We start from the raw sequence: 21117 nt of genomic DNA on the forward strand, positions 1-21117 counted from the left end.
GAAGTGACAGGGTGCGGGAGGTGCCCAGTCCACAGGGAGGAGAGGAGACCCAGGAAGTCCCTTCCCAGGGGCTGTGTGACTGCAGAGCCGGGATTCCAACGCTTGATGGGGACCCTGCATATTCTCTAAGTAGCCGTCAGTTCCTGCCACCTGGCCTGCTGTTCCTGTCTCCCCGAGACCCCACGCTTATGGTGTCCTTACCCTCGCTGCCTCTTACTGACCCTGGCTTGGACCTAGAGGCCCTATGCCAGGGCTGCAGGCTTTCCTGTAAAAGGCCAGTTGGTCAGTCTTAGGCTGGGAGGTATGGCTGCGGCCAAAAGCCTTTGTTTATGGGGCAAAAATCAGCATTTCATGTCATTTCCATGAACTAAATGTCCTTTTAATCTTTAAAGTATTTATATTCAAAAAATGTAAAGTCTGGCCTGGCTCAGTGGCCCACACCTGTCATCCCAGCAGGGCTGGGGAGGCTGAGGCAGGAGGATCAGGAGTTCAAAGCAGCCTCAGCAAAGGTGAGGTGCTAAGCAACTCAGTGAGCCCCTGTCTCTAAATAAAATACGAAATATGGCTGGGGCTGGGGCCCAGGGGTCGAGTGCCCCTGACATCAATCCCTGGTGCCCGCCTGCAAACAAAAAGTAAAATCTCTGCATAGCTTGCAAGCTGCTCAAGGGACAGGAAGGGGCTGGCTTTGTCCAGAGGCTCCACCCCCCACCTGGACCAAAGGCAGAGGCCACCCCTCAGTGTGGGAGGCCCAGGTGGGACTCAGCCTGGGCCCTCAGCATCCAGCTTCAGGCTCTCCGTCGGGCTTGGTGGTGGCTGGGGGCTCTCTGAAGTAGGTGCCACACTCCATCATGGGGCAACCTGGGTGTGTCCCCTGCCGTTGCTGAGCTGCCCCCTGGTCTTGGAGGACGGTCTCATCTTCAGGGTGTAGAATGTCCTTCCCCTCCTGCTCCCGGTTACTGTGAGGAGAAACACTCTACACCTGTGGAGCCGAAGGACGCGTCCTAGACCTTGGCCTCCTGCGCCCGCTGCCCCCCGCCCCAGGAGTCTCAGGTTGCCTCCAGGCTCATTCCAATCACCTGAGCTGCCTGCGGTCCAGGGCCTTCTGGCTCTCGTTTCGACATGGAGACCCTTGGCCTCTGGCTTGGGGTGGGGACCAGGGTTCTGGGCGCTGTCCTTGGCAGTGCACATATTGGTGGCCTTGGGCACCCTCTTTGCCCCTGAGCCCGCAGGTCGCTGCAGGGCTCAGCTAACGCCTCCTACAATTCGTGTGAGTGACTGAGTGCCCCGCAGAGGTGCCTGGGTCGGAATTCCAGGGGACACCAGCCCCAAAGCCTGCCTTGGGCGTGGCCTGACAAACCAGAGCCCCGCTGAGCTATCCCCTTGATACCCAGTGGCTAGCTGGACCAGGGACCATGCCGTCCCCACAGAGCCCTATGTCCTCAGCTCCGCCCAGCGGGGGCACTTCCCGGAGGAAGCAGCTTGGACTCTGGACCCAGCACCTCAGCCCTTGGGCAGGCAGGTCACTAGCCTGTGGGAGCCTCAGGTCCCCAGGGATGAAGCCCCCTTCAGGGCTGGTTGTGAGGATCCAAGGGAACGGCGGCCCCTCCCTGCAGCCGCTCCTCCACGCGCCCCCATGTCTGCTGTGTTAAAGTTGCCATTTCCTGAGTCCCCGCTCCCTGCAAGGCTGCTTGGAGACCCGCCTGTCCGGCCCGAGCGCGGTCACTGTCACAGCCCTTGCTGGACACTCTGAATCATCAGCGGGGCCTGAGGCCGGGTGCTGAAGGGCCGCGGCCACCCTCTTCCAATTTCACGGGAACCAGAGGTGCCGCAGACCAAGTTCCCCCGGGAAGTGGGGCCCTATCTGGGCTGCTTGGACCTGTGCCAGGTTGTCCTTTGAGCATGCCCCATGTCCCCGCGTCCTAGGAAGAGGCCAGCCAAGCCGAGACAAAGCAGGTCCCTGGTGGGAAGGAGCAAGCCTTGCTCCGGAGAGGGGCTGTCTTCTGCCCTTTCTGTTCTGGCAGGTTCTGAGGCCGGGGCCACGCCAGGCGCTGGGCTGGGGGCCGGGGAGGGAACACAATGGCCCTCCTTGTGTCGCATCCCGCGGGCCTTCCCCTGCCGGGCCTGGGCTGGGCAGCGCAGCTCTCTGGCTGACCTGATGTGGGGGAGTCCTGGCCTCTCCTCTCGGGAAGGCTGCGGGCCACTTGCTAAGGCCAGCGGGCCTGCCCCGGCCACTCCCCTGCAGCCCCCAGGCCCGGGTCCCTGGAGGCTTCAGGCCATCTGCCACCTTCCCATGCAGCCCTGAGTCCTCCTGATGTTTCTGCCGCTGGGGACGGCGCTCTCTATCCCCCGGGCGGCCTGTTCTCCTTGCTTTCTGGGGTGCTCAGACCTGTCCCCTATAAAGAGCCGCTGTGCAGCCAACAAGGACAAACCGAAGCTCTTGGGAGGCAGGGAGCTCTGTTCCTCAGCCTGTCCCCAACCCCCAGTCAGGGCAGTTGCGTGACATGGAGGCTAGACTTGACAAGGAGGACAGGACACTGTTGAAGGCAGAGAGGGCTGGGACCTGCATGATGGAGAGGCTCAGAAGGGACAGAGCCAGCTCCCCCTCCTGTCCCTGTGCCCCGTGGCCCGCCCCTCCCCTCCAGGGGCAGCTGGAGCACAACTGGGCTTGGTGGCCTTGCCCTGCCCCCTCCCAGCTCTGCCTGTGCAGCTGTCCCAGGCCAGCTGTCCAGACCCAGCTGCTGGGCACTGCTCCCCCGCCCCCCAGGCTGCCTGGCTCAGGGAGGAGGGAGGGCAGCCCGCTTCCCCGTCCCTCCGGTCCCCTCTCGGGGGATCCTTTTGTGTGGAGGCACAGATTCCATCACCCTGGGTGACGACGGGGAACTTGGAAATAACCTGCGTGTCCCGTCTTAGAGGATCAGATGCCCCTTTGTGGCCTCTCCAGATCTGGGGCTCCAGCCTGTGGTCATTGGGATTTCTCAGGGGGTTTCATGGGGTCCGTGAACCCCCAGGGATGTTGGCAACATGCTTCCTACATGTGGGTTTCTAGGGGAGTTGGCAACCCCAAAATGTTAACAGCAGGTCCTGGCCGGCAGGATGACTCGGTGCCGCCTGTGAAGTCGCGTTACAGGAGGACGTTTTGTCGGCATCGAGACTGTGTCCTGTGACATGCCGACAGCAGGCCACAGAGCACGGTCCACTCGGTGGCCAGTTTTGTTTAAAAAACATTTACCGCAGGCAGGAGGCGCAGCTGCTGGGCACTGTCTGGATCTTACCACGGGGCGAGAGAATGGTCTTTTGTTCTGTTTTCTGGATCCGTTGGACATTCGGTGCCCGTTTATTCCCTTGGGGTTGGGGGGGGTCTCTCAGCCCCCTTTCTGAGAAGCCAGGACCCTGTGGCCTTAGCTGACCTCAGAGCCCCAGGTGCTCGTCCTGGAGGGAGTCTGCAGGGCAGAGGGACGAGCTACAGGTCTCTGCTCCGGGTCCTCAGTGGGTGGCTGACCCCCTGGCCTCTGGCTTTACCCAGACGAGCTCCAGGCCCGGGGCCATGGAGGAGAGGCCTCCCATGCTGTGGAGTGGCGTCCCCAGGCCCTCACTGCCCAGCGTCCAGGGCCGACACTGCCCAGGGGACCACGCTTCTAGCTGTGTGGCTTTGGGCCTGTCACCCAGCCCTTCTGGGCCCCAGTGTTCCATAAAGCAGGGACAGGGTCAGTGGCTTCCTCAGGGCGGATGAGGTGGCCAGGGCTGGAGGGGACAGTGCTGGCTCCCCCCACCCCAGCCCGGCCCCTCCCTGACCTGCCTGCTCTGTCCTCTCTCCAGGCGACTCTGGGACCTGAAGGATGGGGGCGGCCTGCATCAAAGTCACCAAGTACTTCCTCTTCCTCTTCAACCTGCTGTTCTTCGTAAGTACCTTGGCCACCACAACCCGGCAGGGGGGTCCCCCAGGCCACCCAGGCTGAGACCCCGCGGGGGCATGGGTCACGGGCACCTTGGGGGTGACTGCTGGGGTCGAGGACAGTCCTCAGGGGAGTGGGCGGGGCTGGAAGGGCTGTGGCCAGCTGGCCCTCTGGTGAAGTGCCGGTCCCTCTCCTGTGCTGGGAAAACCCGGGTGCCCCCTCCTCCTCAGGGGCTGTGGGCAGAAGCCCCTTGGCATCCCCTGGGTCCATCCCCACGGCGCCCTGGCCTGGGCCGGGTGCAGAGCCTGCCTGTGAGGACTCCGGCTCCCGGGGCCCCCTGACACTGACCCCAACAGGGCAGCCTCCCTGAGCTCCCAGGGGAGTCCTCCTGGCTGCAGTGGACACACACCTGTGTCCCCAGTTCCCCTGGCTGGCCACCAGTTCCCCTCAGCTGGGCATCTGTCTGCCCAGATGAGAGCCTGGGGGGCCATCTGGGGCTGGGCCTGGAGGGGCCTTCGAGGCCCCAGAGTGGCCTGGGCTCTGGTTTGTCCTGGCCGGGTCTCCCCCACCAGGGGGTCAGTCCCACGGGGCTGGCCAGGCCTCTGGGAGGCCACTGCCTGGCGAGCTCTCCCTGGAAGGGCCACAGGCCAGGGTGGGACAGCTCTGGTGCTGTCCCCAGGCCGCAGGGTCTGGGCTCTGGCCTCGCCGGGGCAGGGCTTGGGTTCAGGGCAGCCTTGGCCAAGGTGTCCTGCCTGTCACCATCCTAGACCCCCGGTGGCCTCAGACAGGAAAATCTGTGGGCACAGCTCTGGGGACTGGCCTCGGCCTCCTCCCACACCCCCAGGGCACCGGCAGGGTGAGGCCTTACTGCTGGCCCAGGTGACCCCTCAGGAGGGAGGTGACACCTGCTGTGCCTTTGTCACTCTGCAGCAGGTTGTCACTCTGCCTCCGGGGCTCTGCACCTGTGGGTCCAGCCAGCTACAGAGGGGACCTTGTTCCAAATAGCCGTCTGCAGGGACAGGCACCGACTTTAACTCGCCACATTGACAAAACGTGCGGTGCAGCGGCCACTCCCCTGGCCTCTGCGTCGTCACCAAGCATTGTGAGGAATCTGGGGGGGGGACACGTCCGGTGGGACGCGTGTCGTCACATGCAAACATGATGCCATTTATACAGGGACCTGAGCCTCGGGTTCTGAAATCCTAGGGGTTCCTGGAACCAGTCCCTGGGCCCCCGGGCCCCTGGGCCTCTGTACTGAACTCCGCTGAGTGTCACCCACTGGGGCAGAGGCTATGGGGACGCTGGGCAGAGTCCCATGATGACGCTGGTGGACAGTGAGACCGCAGAGGGCAGGGTGGGGACACGCACAGGCCGCAGGCACCTGGCCTCGTGGGGGTCAGTGCTGGGGGGTCCCCGTGTCAGGAGGAGCAGCACGGCTGGGGGAGTGGCGGAGGGGCCTCCAGGGCGCCATGGGCACCTTCCTGGGAAGGACGCTGCTGCCCTCTCGTCCCCGCTGGGAGGGTCGGGGGGGCCCTGTGACCTGGAGATGGCTGTCCCCCTGCAGGCTCGCCACGCTCACCTGCGCCCCACACACTCTTGCCCGAGCTCCCTCCTGACGCCAAGCGCCCTGGCAAACTCCCGGGAGGCCAGCGCTGGCCAGTCCAGGGAGGAGCCGTGTCCCCTCCCCCTGGGCCTGGTCCGCAGACTGGGGCGGGGCTGGTGAACGGAGCGTGGCCCACGGTGCCAGGCCCGGCTCACAGGAGGGGCCCGGGAGGCCGCCTGCCCGGCCTGCTCTCCCTCCTGGCCGTCCTGCGGCCTGTGGCTGCGCTGGCCACACCTGACGGCCAGCCTGCGGCCATCCACCTGCACAGCGGCCGGGGACCAGGCGGGAGCGGCAGCCCTGGGGTTCATCCACCAGGGTTGGGTTTCGGGGAGGGGTCTGCCTTGTCCCCCACTCTCTTTTAGGAGGGGCCGTTCCCCCTCCTGCCTGCCCCCCGAGTGCCCCTGCATGGGTGAGGCTGGGGACCCCCAGGCCCTACCCCAGGGCAGGTGAGCAGGACTCCTGGGGCCAGGTCCCCAACTTCCCACAAATTTTGGCAGCTCTTGTGAGCCCACCTCCGGGGACCCTTCCCCTCTGCAGTGTCCTAGCCACCTGCCGTCCCCAGAGACAGATCCCAGGGGCAGATCCCCAGACTGCCACCCTCTGGCTTCCAGTCCCCAAGAGGTGAAGCTGGGCCTCGGCGTCCCCGTGTATAAAATGGCAATAGCAGGAAGGTGAGGGCACCCCTGGGGGCACATAGGTGGCCCCCGACACCATCGCAGTCACCAGCCTTGGTTTCCGTGTGGTGCTGGGACCCGGCTGCCCAGGGGAGGCCCACGCAGGACGCCGTCCTGTCCTGCAGCCTGAAGCAGAAGGAAGGGTCCCCACAGGGACGGTGTCAAGGCTTGTCTCAAAACGCGACGGCTCGCATGTAGGTTTCTCTTCTTTCTTTCTTTTTTTTTGCATTATTTTAAAAAACCACTGCCGCGGCCCGGCGTGCTCTGGGTGCCCTGGCATTCTGCGCCCGGCCCTGCCCGGCCCTGCCCGGCCCTGGCTCTGGTCTTTACTAAGAATGGAACAGGCTGCTGGGGGCCTGGGGCAGCCGCTGGTCCTGACCTTTGGTCATGGATGGCGCTGAGGGGGGAACCGGGGTTGGTGAGACGGAGGACCCTCCAGGTAGGTCACCTGCCAGGGGTCCAGCAGGCCCCAGGCACAGTGACATAGGCCACCCCCTCCTCAAGGGACCTGGGCCTCTGCCCAGGCTCAGGGGTGTCTCCTACCTCATCCGCCTGTGGGACTCCACCTGCAGGGTTGAGGTCAGATTGGGGACGTCACCCCAGAGGAGGGGCCCGAGGCAGGGAGCCCTGGGTCCAGCGTGCTCTTTCCACCCCTCGTCATCTCCCTCCTGGCCTGCCTTTGTAGTCAGGCTGGGCGCATTCATCCCCCACCTTCCAGTGCCTGGTGAGTAGGGCCACCTGGCTACAGAGTCCTGTCCCCTGGCCCTGACCCGGGGAGCTACAGGCCAGCTAGAGAAGCCCTTTGGGCACCTCCAGGGCCTGAGTCGGGCTGGAGTGGAGTGGAAGGACCGGGAAAGGCCAGGAGGCTGCCCTGTGGGTTCAGCATGACCGCAGGTGGCTGGCTGCAGGCAGGGACGCCCCCAGTCTGTGGTCTTGCGTCTGTGTTGCTGGGGTCTGGCCATCTTGGCACCCCTGGGCAGGGCAGGAGGAGGTGGCAGCCTTGGTGCCCCCACCCTTCCTCCCCTGGACCCTGGGCAGCTGGGCAGGGCCCTGTCCCCCTACCCTCTCGGGTCCCCTATTAACTGCCCCTTGTCCTTCCAGATCCTGGGTGCGGTCATCCTGGGCTTCGGCGTGTGGATCCTGGCCGACAGGAGCAGCTTTGTCTCAGTCCTGCGTAAGGAGCGTCCCCGGGAGTCGGGGGCCACCCAGCAGGGCTGCTCCCCTGGGTGCTTGGGCCCAGTCTGTCCCTCCTCCAGCCGCCCTCGGGGATGTGGTCACCGAGGTGCCCAGGGTTCCCCCGCAGGGCCTCCAGGAGGACAGAGGAGCGGCTGCTGTCTGGAGAGAAGGGGACACAAGGGAGCCTGGTTTCCGGTCCCTTCCCTCCACCCTGGCCGCAGGGGAGCCTCTGGGGTTCTCTGTCCCTGCGTTGACCGGTCCAGCAAAATGAGGGCGGCAGGTCAGGGAGCCGCAGGAAGAGTCCACAGGGGCCCTCGGTGCTCACGAAGCGCCTGCCGAGCCGGGCACTTGCTGGGTGCTTTGGGCGTGCAGGGGAGGAAGGGCCCCTGCAGGGTGACCGCGGCCACTCCCTCCGTGTCCAGTGCTGGGTGAGATGACCCGCCTCAGCTCACCCCCACCTGCCTTCAAACGGAGGAGCAGCTCAGAGAGGTCAGCTGCTGGCTGCAGGCCACTCAGCCCCGGGCAGGCTTGGCATTCAGACTGGCCAGGTGCGCCCTGGAAGCCCAAGTCCCCAGAGGCCAGAGGGAAAGCGCCCCAGGCCGCGTCACCTGGCCAAAGACCCCGGGGCTTGCTGGCTGCCTCTTGGGGACTCTTGGGTGCCCTTCTTGTGCCTGTGGCCTTGGGCATTCCCCTCCCAGCAGCCGCCCAGGCGGCCAGTTTGGACTCTGGCCTGAACAGCTGCTTGATCTAAGTAGCTCCAGGTCAGAGCAGTGACCAGGGGCCACACCTGTCACCTGGGCCTGGGAGCCAGGCTTCCCCCAGGAGATGGGGACAGCGTAGTCCGCCTCTGGCCACAGCCAGTAGGACCCGGGGCCTCCTGTGGGGATCCGGGCTGGTTTCCTGCCACAGGCCCCTGCCCCAGCCCTGGGGGACACACCCTCCTGGCCTGACCTGCCCAGGCTCCCTGCTCCCCGCTCTGCCCACACCCATCGGCGCCCAGCCCCAGGGCAAAGTCTGGAGACCCGCCTGCATTTCTGCCCTCTGGGCACCTGCCCGGGCCTGGCCAGACCTGGGCTGCAGGTGTGTTGATCAACACCAGAGACCTGATCGCTTTGGTGGCACCCTGGGTGTTCATGTCACTTAAACACTCTCCACCCACCTGGGACTCCTGGGGGTGCCAGGGTCAGAAGCAGGAATCGGAATCTGCTGACCCAGTCAGTGGACACTGGGGTAAACTGAGCCTGCGGGGGCGGGGCGGGGGTATCGCCAGGAGTCACCGGCCAGAGAGGGTCAGAACGGGAACCCGAGCTCCCGACCTCCGCCTGCTGGGCCTGCCTGACCCGGTTCTTTTCTTACCTGGTAGAATCCTCACTGGAGTCCGGGGGCTGGGCCAGCCCCATTTTATGGAACACATCAAAGCACAGAAAGGGGAAGTAACTTGTCCAAGGGCACACAGCCAGCAGGCAAGGGAACTAGGAGGTGAAGCCCCCGAACCCCTGCACACCTGGCTCTGCTCCGGGCCCAAGTCAGGGCTTTCACCAGAGAAGACCTGGGGTCCACCTGGCCTCACGGTCACCCGGGGCCATCTGCTCCCACCCTGCGGGTCCCCTGTGGGCAGGTGCCCCCAGCGTGCACTCCTGTCCGTCCTGAGTCGGTGCCCGGGCCCCGGGTGGCCAGGACCCTGCTTGAGCATGGGGCTGTGTCACATGAGGTTCTAGGGACGGAGACCCTGCACCCCGCCGCCCTCCGGGGAGGACCCCGGCCCTGCCCCCTGCAGCCTCCTCGCGGCCTTGGCTGGCCGGAGCCCAGGTCACCCCAGACACCCACGGTGTGGACTCACCCAGGCTCCGCAGGGGGACAGGGTGGCCTTCGGGCCACGCCAGCCTCGTTCTCCCTGGCAGTTGTCACCAGGAGGAAGTGTGGGGACCTGGGCCCCCGTCCCCGTCCACGTGGACAGCCGCCTGCCAACCCGAGGGCTGCGGGGAGCCGGGCTCACAGGCGGGGGGCAGCCCTGCCCTGCACCCTGAGGTCGGTGCTGCCCGGGCTGCCCCTGGGGTCCAGAACCTTCTGTCTGTGACCAGGAGCTGAGCGGCCTCCTGCCCAACCCCCGCCGGGCATCATTCCTAGGGACGGTCAGGGGCCAAGGTGGGGCATCTCCCCAGGCAGCTGGGGGACAGAAGTGCCGGTCCCTGGCCCTCTCCTGGGCACTGATGGACAGTGTGCTGGTCCCGGGCCTCGGCCCTCCCCTGCCTCCTGGACATCCTCGTCTGCGGGGCAGCACGAGTGCCCGGTGTCCCTGTTCCCAGTCCCTGCTCTGGCCCTGGCCAGGGGGCCTCTCTGAACCTCGGTTTCCCTCTCTGAAGTGGCCAGCCTAGTGCCTGCGGGACAGGCTGGGGTCAGAGCGGAAACGGCGGGTGGAAAGCCCCTGAAGCGAGGCCAGTGGGCAGGAAGGGAGTCGTCATGACCCTGGCCTCTGCAGACCCAGTGCCCGCTGCTTACTAATCCCACAGACGTTCGTGGGGCACTTTTGTGCCAAACCACTGTCCTGCCAGCTGGGGGCTCAGCAGGAACAGAGCCAAGCCCCTGCCTCCCGCCGCCTGCTTTCTTGGGCTGGGGGCAGGGGCAGATAGTGAGTGAGCAGAAGCAGTAAGATACAGAGTAGGCTTGATCCTGAGAAGGCCCAGGAAAAAAGTACAGCAGGGCTGCAGGTGGGGCTGGATCCGGGCGCAGGGCTGCAGTTTTAGGTGGGGACGCGGCTTATCCAGGGAGGCGGCTCCAGCGGGGGTGGGAGCCAGTTCCTTGTCGGGTGACCCAGCCCCCTGGCTCCAAAGAAGGGGTGGGGGAGCGGAGCTGGACGAGCTGCCCCTGGGCCGCCGGTTCTATCCTCTGTGGTCTTGCTCCTGGTGAGTGGATGCCTTCCCCTCCCTCCTAGAAACCTCGTCCGGCTTCCTCAAGACGGGCGCCTTCGTCTTCGTGGGCGTGGGCGTGGTCACCATGCTCATGGGCTTCCTGGGCTGCCTGGGTGCTGTCAACGAGGTCCGCTGCTTGCTGGGGCTGGTGAGTGCGGCCCCGCCCGCTGCGAGCTGCTGACCGGGGTGGGTGGGGCAGCTGGGCCGCCGCTGACCGCTCCCCTCTGTCCCCAGTACTTTGCCTTCCTCCTCCTGATCCTCATCGCCCAGGTGGCCGCCGGGACCCTCTTCTACTTCAACGTGGGCCAGGTAAGTGCCCGCCCTCACGGGCTGCAGGGCCCCAGGGCCTGGGTCCCCAGGTGGGTGGACGGGAGGCCTTCAGGGGTCAAGACCGACCCCGGGCCCTGGGGTGGCCCGAGGGGCACCACTGCTCGGTCTGCCTGGCTGTGCTGCGCCTCACCCGGGCCTGACTCACCGTCAGCCAAACAGGGACAGTAAGGAGACCCGAGGCCCCGGGTGCTGAAGACCTGGAGGCCATCTTGGAAAGCCCCCAGCCGGCCTGTGGCGTGGTGTGTGCCCTACCTCACAGTCACAGAATGGCTGCCACAGCACCAGGCATAGCATCTGCTCTGCTGTGGCCAGAAGCGAAGGGGGCAGTGGCAGCTAGGGCCATTCTTTTACTCAGAAAGGGAAACCTTCCAACAGACGTGTCCACACTCGGGGACAAAGGCACCCGTGGTTTCATGGGAGGCTGAGCCTTCAGAACAGAGCTAGGAGTGGCTGTGGGGAATTACAACCGTCACAGTGGCCGCAGGCAGAGCACCTACTGTGTGCCGTGGTTTCTTCTGGAAGCTTTACCACCTGGTCCTAGCAACAGTTCTGCAGGGTGGTTTATTTTGACAGATGGGGCAGCAGGTGCTCAGAGATGGGCAGCAGGGACGACATCAGGACCGCATCCCCCAGGGACCCCCACACACGGTGCGCCAGGGGTCAGCTGGGCGCTCTGTGTTAGTTATCCCTCACAGCAGTCCTACGAGACCACGGGCATTAATATCCGTACATTCAGAAGTGGCAGGGGAGGCACAGAGAGGTTGAGCAACTTGCCAAAGCTCACACAGGAGTACGTCGCAGAACCTGGGCTGAGTTCCTGCTGGCCACGCGGTCACTGGGCACTTCTGGGGTGAATCTGCTCTACTTATTTCTGACCCGTACCCAAGCTGCTCCCCAGGAGAACTGGAGCAGTCTCCCAACATAGGCCCAGGATGGCTAAAGTCAAAATGAGGTGGAAGCCTACCCCAGGAGGAAACCACTGTGTCTGAGATCCAGGCTGAGGGACGTTCACAGCGGAGGGCTGGCTTGAGCACTGAGCTTCCTGGCAGCCAGGGCAAAAGAGGAAATAGTGGATCCGCTACACCAAAGAGTGCTTACGTGGCTCTTGGACAGGAAGCCTGTGGTCAGGAGAGACACTCCTTTCCCAGCACAGGGTTAAGGGTCAGGTCCCCTCTGGGGCCCAGCCCCCGGTACACTACCATCAGGTTGGCAGGACCAGGCCCCGGAGAAGTGGCTCCTGCAGTTCGGAGGCTGAGGGCCTCTGCGGGGTCTCGGGCAGTCTGCCCTGTCACCCCGGGATTCGTGCCAATAAAGATGGCACCGGGGTGAGCACCTGCCAGGAGCTGGGCTTGTCACCGGGCACGGGGCACACCCACCACCTCTGCACTCCAAGAAGCCGAGGACTAGAGGCCCGGTGGTTGGGCCCTGGTCACAGTGCAAGGTGGCCAGTGCAGAGTCCCAGCCTGACCCCCGGTCCCAGGCCGGCCTCGCCGTGCGCCCAGGCCCCACGGCTGGTGAAGTCCCTGCCGGGTCCAGGAGCTGAGCGTCCTGGGCGCCCACAGCCCCAGGGTAGGGCGAGCGTGAGAGCCAGGTCCGCCTGCCTGGGCCTGTCCTCTGTACCCGCGGTCCCCTCCTCGGCCTCCCACCACCCAGGTCCATGCCTCGCACCTCCTGGCCCTGCGGGCAGTGGGCCCTGCCTTTCTGGAAGCCGGGAACGTGTCTGGCTCTGCCGGGGGAACTCTGTGGTCCCCCGTCCCCGGGCTGGAAGGGGGTCATTCTCTCTTCCCAGCACCTTGTGGATCCCGCGGAGGCCACACGGCACCGCCTGTTCACCCTGCAGAGAGGCCCAGCTGGGGCGGGCTTGCTGGGTCCAGGGACAGCTTTCCCGGGCTCCTGGGCAGGCAGGGGTCGCCTGGAACCCCCTGCCCGGGTCTGCAGGCCGCCTCCGCCCTTCCCACCCTTCCCAGCGGCCACTGTGGTCCTGGGGGCCCGAGTCTCCTCCTGGGCTCCTTTTTCACCCAAGGGGGAGGCCACACCCGCAGACGGTGGCACTTCTCTGTGTCCCCGGGTGACTCATTCAAGCTCTCTGGGCTCCATGTCCTAGTCAAGTGTCAGCCGTGACGTAGGCCCCGGTCTCCAACCTGCGATTCTGAAGTTTAAAAAATAATGTCCTTTCAAAGCCCCCCCAAAATAGCAGTTGTCACTCCCCAGGTGGCAGCCGGGACGCCGACGGGCAGGAAGGGTTCCTGGGCCTTTCCACGCGGGTCCCTCGGGATCGTGGATGGGGGTGACTCTGGGGTGGGACACGTCCCCCCTCATCCCTTTCTAGAATCTGGGCCAGAGCCCCAGGGGGCACCAGGCGGTGCTGTGGAGCCGAGGACGCTGGCAGAGGGGACAGTGCGGTGGCAAGTGCTTGCTGCCACCCATAGGAACCAAGGGCTCGGTGCCGGGCAGCTGGGCCTGTTGGTGTGGGGACCTGGATTCAGGGGTGAAGGCACGTCCTCCGGCGGCCCCCTTATCTGAGCTTCCTCCCACCTCCTCTTGGTGGGCGGAGTCCAGGTCTGTTTTGGGGCCCTGGCTTCTGGGACAGGTCCTGCCAGTGATGGCTGTGTGACTTTGGACAAGTTACCAAGCCTCTCTGAGCCATCTGTGACCTCTAGGCCCACTGCCAGCTCTGACAGTCTGGATTCTGTTCCTCCTCCCTGACAGCTGTGGGTCAGAGGTCAGAGGAGGGACTGGGCACACTGGGTGCTGGGTGCTCCCTTGGTGTGCACAATGGCTGTCGCTCACTGCCCAGCGGCCTGTGTGGGTTGGCTGTGGAGGAACAGTGTCGGGGCTGGAGCAGGGCCTGGGGCCAAGAGCCTGGAGGGGAGCGCTCTGTGGTTCCGGGGACCCAGATTCCCCTCCCCCGCCCGCCAGGAAGCCCGGGGTCCCGGTGTCCACGAGCCCCAGCGGCCAGGCACGGACGCCCCAGGGACAGAGCAGGTCTGGGGGCTGCCTGCCCCGTGTGGGGACGCCTGGTCTGGCCCTGGTGCCGGGTCTCCAGGGGCAGCAGCTGAGCCCGGCAGGGAGGTGGCCTGTCCCTTCCCTGCAGGGAGCAGGAGGGTGGCACCGAGGCCCCTCCAGAGAGGGTGGCTCCGCAGCCCCTGTCCTCAGGGCTGGCAGTGCCTTGGGGACGGTGGCCCCTGCTGAATTCTGGGCGGCTGGTCGCGGGCGCTGAAGCCCGGCTTTCGGGACAGACTCAGGTGGGCACAGCAGTGGCCCCGTCCATCCCCAGGCAGAGGTGGCCAGGACATGGGAGCACCTTGCCCCTGGGAGCACCCGGGGACACCTTGGCGAGGCGGCGAGCCCAAGCCGGGTGCGCTCCTGACAGGTGCCCGTGCTGGTGGGCGCTGGGCGGGCAGGGCCACTGCTCCCGGGTCTGGCCAGCTTCGCCTCTGAAAAGTGACAGGGAAATCAGAGCCAGCCTCCGGGGGAGCAGTCCCCGCCCGGCCAGAGGCAGTGAGTGGCTCGCCAGGTGGTGGCCTGCCTTGGCCAGGCCCTCAGGGTCAGCAGGTGTGGTCCTGGGCTGCAGCTGCTCTCAAGGGGGCCCCCTCCTGGGACATGGGAGGGGGCGGAGGCCTGGGCGGCCTCCTGGCCCCGGGACCCCTGCCTCCCTCAGGGACTTGAAGGGCTCACTGCTTGGCTTGAGGCCCCTGGGAGACCTGGGTGCCGGTCATTGCACCAGGGGACTCTGTTAGCAGGGCAAAGAGACCCTCTGAAGGCCTGGAGCGAGGCCAGGACACCATGCCCCGTGGCAGGCCGAGGAGACTGGAGCCCCTGGTCATTTTAAACACGAGGCCTGCGTGGCCACTCTGCACTGGGCTGTGGCCTGCAGCCCCCCGGGCGGGACTGTGGTTTCTGGGGGACAGAACCCTACTGAAGGGCAGAGCAGGCTACAGGCTTGGCTGGATCCAGCACAGTGTCCCTCTCTGTCACTTGCCCTTGCCCTCTCTTGGGTGCCCAGAGGTAAGCTCAGGACCTCGTCTCAGTCTGTCAGTAGAAAGAGAGGGTCCGTGGGGGCCACTGGCTATGCGAGAGGGACAAGGACAGCTCAAGGCAGCCGGGTCCTGGGCATGCCTGCAGCAGCTGGGAGCAGGCTCACGGGCTGCCAAGGGACAGGGTGCAACAGCAGAGAGCCCTGCAGGACGGAGTGAGGCGGCCGGTCCCTCCCCGCTCCTGCTGGTTTCCACCTCACCCTGGTTGCCATGGTGATGTCCCTGGGTCCCAGCACAGCCCCCCTGGGCTTGGGGTCCCAAGGCTCAGCCCTGAGCTGTGTGGTGAGCACTAGCGGCCACCTGGGCCCCGCCCTGTGGCCCGGCTGGTCTCAGCCACACCCTGGGCTGCAGGATGGTGTGAGTCTCCATGGAAACCACAGCCCTGCCCGCCATCACCTCCCAGCTGGCTGGCCGGGGAAGCCCGCTGAGGCCACGGGTATAAATAGACTGGGGCTGGGGAGGAGCCTGGCGGAGGATGTGGGAGGTGGCTGTCTGCAGGATGCACGGGGATCCCCACCTCCCCCCCCCCTCGGGGAGCAGGGGGCTGCGGAGGACAAACTGACCAAAGATCTGCATGCTCCCTTAGCTTCTCTGGGTCCCGGATAAAACTTTCTGACCTTCTTCAAGGCGACACCATGTGGCTTACATCCTGATAGGGCTTCAGACAAGCCTGAACTCAAACCCCAGATCTTTCACCTGTTGGCTGTGTGGTCTTGGATAAGTGAATTAACCTCTCTGGGCTTGTCTCCTGTATGTTCCTAAAGAGGAAACAGGGTCAATACCTAGGCCACAGGTCGGCTGTGAGGATTAAGTTGAGATAATGCTCTGAAAACTGCTTGCCCCTGCACTTGGACTGCAATGTACATTTTTTGGTACTAGGAATAGAACTCAGGGCCACTCCACCCCTGAGCCCCGTCCCAGCCCTATTTTGTATTTTACTTAGAGACGGGGTCTCACGGAGTTGCTAAGCACCTCGCTGTTGCTGAGGCTGGCTTTGAACTGGAGATCCTCCTGCCTCAGCCTCCCGAGCCCACAGGTGTGGGCCACCGGCCTGCACTGTGCAGTTAGGGTCACCACAGGGAAGCTTTGTAACCCTGCTAAGCGCCTCAGTGAGGGGGCACTGATGTCCTGGGGTCCTTCAGAGGGGCAGAGGAGGAGCCAGAGCCACGGAGCCTGCTGAGGCCCGTCCCCTGAGGATCTGTCCCAGCTCCCCAGCCTGGTCCTCAGGCACCAGGAAAGGGTGTGTGGCCTCTCTGGGTCCCTGCTGCAGGGCTCCTCGGCTCAGCAGGTGACCTCGGTCAGCCTGTCTAGGGGTGACTGAGGGTGGCTGGAGGGGAGGGCAAGGGCCCATGCTTTCCTGAGTGGTTCAGGAAGGCCTTCTGAGGAGGTGACATTTAGCAGGTCCCTGGAAGGCCCTGGGCAAGGTCCACAGGAGCCTTCAGGGCCTGGCTGGGGGCCGCTGGTGGAGGGCACCCTGCCCCTCCTCTCCTTTGCTGCCCCCCTCGGGGCCCTGACAAGGCCACAGCTCAGCCCCCGGCCCCGCCACCGGAGCTGGACCTTTGTCCCGGGGTCTCTCTCGGCCTGATTTGTGAATCTGTTTTCTCGTGGGTTTAGCCGAGACCCGCTCCTCTCCACGCCACCAGGGACCCCGAGTTCCTGCCCACGGTGGGGACCGGCACAGGCCAGATGCGGACGCTGTGTCCCACGCTGCCCTGGCCGAGCGCCTGCCCCGTGGTCTCGGGGCCCTTTTCTGAGGCTGCGCCGTCCTGGGGGAAGAAGGTGGGTCCAGCCCCTCCTCTCCCGCCCTGATCTGTGAGGTGCCGCAGCGCCTGCGCCCTAAGTCCCCAGGGAGGGCGTGGCCAGTGCCGGCCAGGGCAGTGGTCATGCACGGGCTGGACAGTGGCCACCACGCAACCCGCGGACTCTGTGACCGGCTTTGCTCTAGCCTCTTGGGACTCTTGTGAGGATACCCTGTCCCCATGCAGTGACACTCCAGCAGAGGAGAGAGAGACCCAGAAAGTCACTGAGTCCTTCGCGTCAGAAGAAAACCACCCCACGCTTACCCGAGTAGATTGGGGGAGGTGGCTGGAGGGGTGGGGGAAGGGCCGATGCTTTCCTGAGTGGTTCAGGAAGGCCTTTCTGAGGAGGTGACATTTAGCAGAGCCCTAAAGGAAGCAGAGGAGCAAGCCACAGTAACATCTAGGGAAGAGCTTTCCACACAGGGAACAAGTGCAAAGGCCCTGGGGTAGGAGCGTGCCCAGCGCAAAGACAGCAAGGAGCCCTGTGTAACCGGAGCGGGAACTGAGAGAGGCCTGGGGAGAGCAGGGGCAAATGGTGGAGGGCCCCTGGGTCATTTAGAGGCCGCTGGCCTTTTCCCTGAGTGTGAAGAGGCCACCGGAAGCTTTTTAGCAGTGACGTGAGAAAATGCACATTTAAAAGGCCATGTGGCTACTGCGGGCAAAGTAGACCACAGGGCAGGGGAAGAGGTCAGCACTGACCAAGCGGGCCCCAGGCAGTGCCAGGAAGTAGTTCAGGAAGGGCGGACACTGGAGCAGTGAGCCGTCCGGGGTTCTTGGGGGTGTGGCGGTGGGGACAGTCTGCGGTTGCGGGAGCCGCGGCCGGGCACGGGTTTCCGGAAATCTGACGGCCACCCCGCGGTCACCCCGGCTCCCTCTGCAGCTGAAGCAGGAGATGGGCGACGTGGTGGGGAAGCTCATCCGGACCTACAACGCCAGCGGCCAGGACAGCCTGCAGGAGGCCTGGGACTACGTGCAGGCGCAGGTGAGGGCGGCGCCCGCGGGGCGCTGCGAGGGGCGCTGTGCGGGGCGCGGGGTCTGGACTCTGCCCGGCGAGTGCGCCTGACCGCGCTCCTGGGCCTGGCGTGGGTGCGCACCTATTGCAGGCGGGGGCTCCCGATCAGGCCCCTCCCTGGCCGCCCCCCCACCCGCACCCACCCTCCGGCACCCCCCCAACCCCCGCCCCGTGAGGTCCTGCTGGGGGCGTGGCCTGGGAGGCAGCGCTGGGGCGCAGGATGCTGGCATCCGAGGTTCTCAGACCGGAGGTCCCTGCCCCGCGCCCTAGGAGGGCCAAGCAGGGCTGCTTCATTTTGCTCTGGTGCAGGAGCCTGTGGGTGTCGCCCAGCCCTGCAGACCGGTGTCCCCTCCCCCATAGTGTCACCCTTTTCTTCGGGAGAGGAGGCCCCCAGGCCCCTGCGGTGGGAAAAATCCAGCGGAGCTCGAAGCTGCCTGCGCGTCCCAGCGTGCCTGGCACGCCCCCTGCTGGCCATTGGCTGCTGGTCTGGGCCTCAACACCCTGAGATGGCCCAGAGACAGCTGGGGACTGTCACTGGACACCTGGGCATGCCTTTGACCCTCCAGGGACCCTAGTGAGCCGCTGTTAGCACCTCAGGGACCTCTCAGTGGCAGATCTGAGCGTCTGGCTTGGAGAGGCTCCACCCTGCGGGAGGGTGGCCTGCCCCGGGTGGTCGGTGGTCACAAGGACCTGTCCCCTCTCTGCCCAGGTGAAGTGCTGCGGCTGGGTCGACTTCCACAACTGGACGGACAACGCGGATCTCATGAATCGCACCGAGCTCACCTTCCCCTGCTCCTGCCAGGCCACCGGGGACGAGGATGACCCGTTGTCCCGGAAGAAGGGCTTCTGCCAGGCGCCGGCCAACAGCACCACCAGCAGCCCCGGAGGCCGCAACGACCCCGAGCTCTGGCCTGTGCACAAGGAGGTGTGTGCGGCCACCATGCCTGTGGTGGGCGCCTGGGCCACCCGGCTGCGCTCAGTCCTTGGGTGTCACTGATTCGTGCCATCGACTTAACAATTCCTGCGGATTTGTTAAGTTCTTCCTTCGGGGACCTGCGTGGGTGGCCTGGTGGCGCAGGCCCAGAGGTGACGCCGTGTGCTCCCTACAGGGCTGCATGGAGAGGGTGCAGGCGTGGCTGCAGGAGAACCTCGCCATCATCCTGGGTGTGTGCCTGGGCGTCGCTGTCATCGAGGTCAGTCCCTCCCCCGCTTGGTCCTCCTGGTTCATCTCTGCCCAGCCCATGTCCTCCCCGAGGCTGAGGCCCGAGGGGCAAGCGGCCGTGAGCTTCTAGAGGCTCTGGCCTGAGACCTGCCTGGCTCTGTGACTTCAGCCAAGGCACTGTCCCTCTCTGGGCCTCACCATTTTCCAGCCCTGCAGGGTGGCTGTGAGGCACAGGCTGAGGAAACATGGGGGTTGACCTGGAAAATGGGTAGGGTGCTGGGTGCCTGGTGGGCCCCCTCTCTGCCCTCCATCCCTCCCTGCCCTCCATCTCTCCCTGACCTCCATCTCTCCCTGACCTCCATCCCTCCCTGACCTCCACCCCTCCCTGGCCTCCACCCCTCCCTGACCTCCACCTCTCATCCACAGCTCCTGGGGATGCTGCTGTCCATCTGTCTGTGCCGGCACATCCATTCTGAAGACTACAGCAAGGTCCCCAAGTATTGAAGCCTCTGCTGTCTCACCTCCTTGCTGGTCTCCGAGCTCAGGCCTCCTGGGGGTCTCCTGGCTCCTTCTGCCCCCCACCTCCCTCTCTAGGCCCCCTGTCCTGGGCTGGCAGGGAGTGGGGCCTGGCCCCCCTCGCTGCCTCTCTGCTTCCTGATTGAGCCCTGGGGGCTCTGGCCTTCTGCTTCTTGCTGGGGGGGGCCTCTTAGCAACTCGGTGACAGGCTCCCGTGGCCCCCAGTCTGCCTCTCTGCCTCCCTCAGGCCGAGTGTGTCAGACGGACGACAGTGTGTTAGAAACCGGGGGAGGTTGGACCAGGCACCCTGGGACGCCAGGACTGTCCCCCGGGTGGCCGACTTTCCCCCACGATGATGCTCATGTCTGTGGTTTTTCACATTTTACTGAAGGTAGTGGTGGAGGTTGGCCTCCCCCTCCCCAGGCCTGTCGCGGTCCCAGGCGGGCAGCCGGCTCAGCAGGCCGTGCTCGGGCAGCGCTTGGCCAGTCTGGGTGGGGAGGAGCCTGGGGACTGGGCAGAGCGGGCCCTGCCTTCTCCCGGATCCTGAGCTGTCCGGGGACTGACCCAGAGCGGGGCTGGCCTTTCTTGGCAGCTGTCCTCTGCCACTGGACACGGGCAGGCCAGCCGGGCCTTGTGGCGGGAGCTGGAGGGCCGTGGGCTCGTCTGTGACACTTTCTCAAACTCTGAGGCCTGACTATTAAACAGGATTTGTAACAATCCACCCCACGGTGCCAGGCTTCTTCCTGGGGCGGGGCAGTGGTGTGAGGTGGGGGACACCTTGCTACTGTCCCTCAGGGCGGACAGGCTGGTGCCCGAGGACCGCAGTGGGCCAGGCCTGGCTGGCGGCCGGCTGCTGAGGTGCTGGAGGTCCGTTTGGGCCAGGTTAGATCTCATCTCCCGGGTCCTGCTTCTGAGACCAGGGCCAGGTCCCCCAGAGGGTCCCCCCAGCGTCCTGCGCCACGGAGGGTTCAGAGGCTCAGCCTTCAGGACCTGCGATGGGGAGGTGCCGCCCGTGCAGGTGGGCAGGGGAGGCCGGGCAGGCAGCGAGGAGGGCACCTGCCCAGTGTCTTGTTTCCTCTCCCCCCTGGGGTCCTGTCAGGTATGGGACGCCCCCAGCCTGAGGGGCGGATGACTGGAGGCGTTTCTGAAGGTCCCAGCAGGGGGCGCCGCTGCCACAGCCAAGGATCCCAGTGACAGCGGGATCTGGCCACCCACGCCCTGGGGACACCTGTGGACACCTGTGGACCTGCGGGCTCTGGTGTGGCAGATCCAGGGTGGGGACAAGGAACCGGCCTTTTTGCAGCCTGGTGAAGGGACTCTGACTCATCTTGCTGTCGGTCCTCGGGAGTCAGGAAGACGTCACCCCAGAGAGAAGATGGGGTGGGGGCGTCCAGGCCAGAAAGGAGGACGCATCCCTCCCCGTTTTCCTGGACCTACCCCCTGCAAGACAGGCCCAGGGCCGGCCCAGGCTCAGCCGGGAGGAGGGAGACCTGAGCACCGTGGGGGCCCCTCACCTCGGGACCCTCCCTGGGCGACCATCCTGCCCCAGGCCGGGCCTGAGTGAGGCCATCGGCTGGTTTCATTAACACCCGCCTCCCACAGAGAAGGTCCAATATTAAAACATCAACGTTAAAACCAGACGGCGGGAAGGTGCACGTGGAGGAGGTGACCGCGAGCTGCTCACAAGGCTGCTCACCCAGCGGGGGCGGAAGGGCCCCCGCGCACAGAGCCACCTCCACGGCCACGCTCACAGCACCAGCTGGTCACCATGCTCATTTCTTAGCCCAGGTGCCCCTGTCATCCCAGAGGCTCCGGAGGCTGAGGCAGGAGGATCACAGGTTCAAAGCCAGCCTCAGCAACTCAGTGAGACTGTAAGCAACCTAGTGAGACCCTGTCTCTAAATAAAAATAGTTGTAAAAAGGGGGTGCTGGGATGTGGCTTAGTGGTTACCTGGGTTCAATCCCTGGTACCAAAAAGAAAGGACAGAGCCCCTCCCAGCCATGATT

The 21117-nt window shown here is 65.2% G+C and overlaps 1 protein-coding gene across 5 annotated transcripts in view; it reads left to right on the forward strand.

The window, feature by feature from the left end:
* The window catches only part of CD82 (CD82 molecule), a 41250-nt gene extending 21412 nt beyond the window's left edge, over positions 1–19838 (forward strand). For 3 of the 5 annotated variants that reach the window (XM_081274283.1, XM_081274282.1, XM_081274281.1), the window contains 8 exons: positions 3817–3899; positions 7272–7344; positions 10279–10403; positions 10490–10564; positions 17302–17403; positions 18143–18358; positions 18543–18626; positions 19022–19836. In XM_081274283.1, the coding sequence (XP_081130409.1) occupies positions 3837–3899; positions 7272–7344; positions 10279–10403; positions 10490–10564; positions 17302–17403; positions 18143–18358; positions 18543–18626; positions 19022–19099 (816 nt within the window). In that variant the 5' untranslated portion in view covers positions 3817–3836 and the 3' untranslated portion in view covers positions 19100–19836. Of the gene's footprint in view, positions 1–3442; positions 3467–3816; positions 3900–7271; positions 7345–10278; positions 10404–10489; positions 10565–17301; positions 17404–18142; positions 18359–18542; positions 18627–19021 lie in introns of those variants that run through there. The other 2 variants (XM_081274284.1, XM_081274285.1) reach the window with 2 other exon arrangements.
* Positions 19839–21117: the final 1279 nt, after the last annotated feature.

This window comes from Spermophilus citellus, assembly GCF_964194105.1.
Source record: "Spermophilus citellus genome assembly, chromosome: 2".
In the NCBI taxonomy this organism is placed as follows: domain Eukaryota; kingdom Metazoa; phylum Chordata; class Mammalia; order Rodentia; family Sciuridae; genus Spermophilus; species Spermophilus citellus.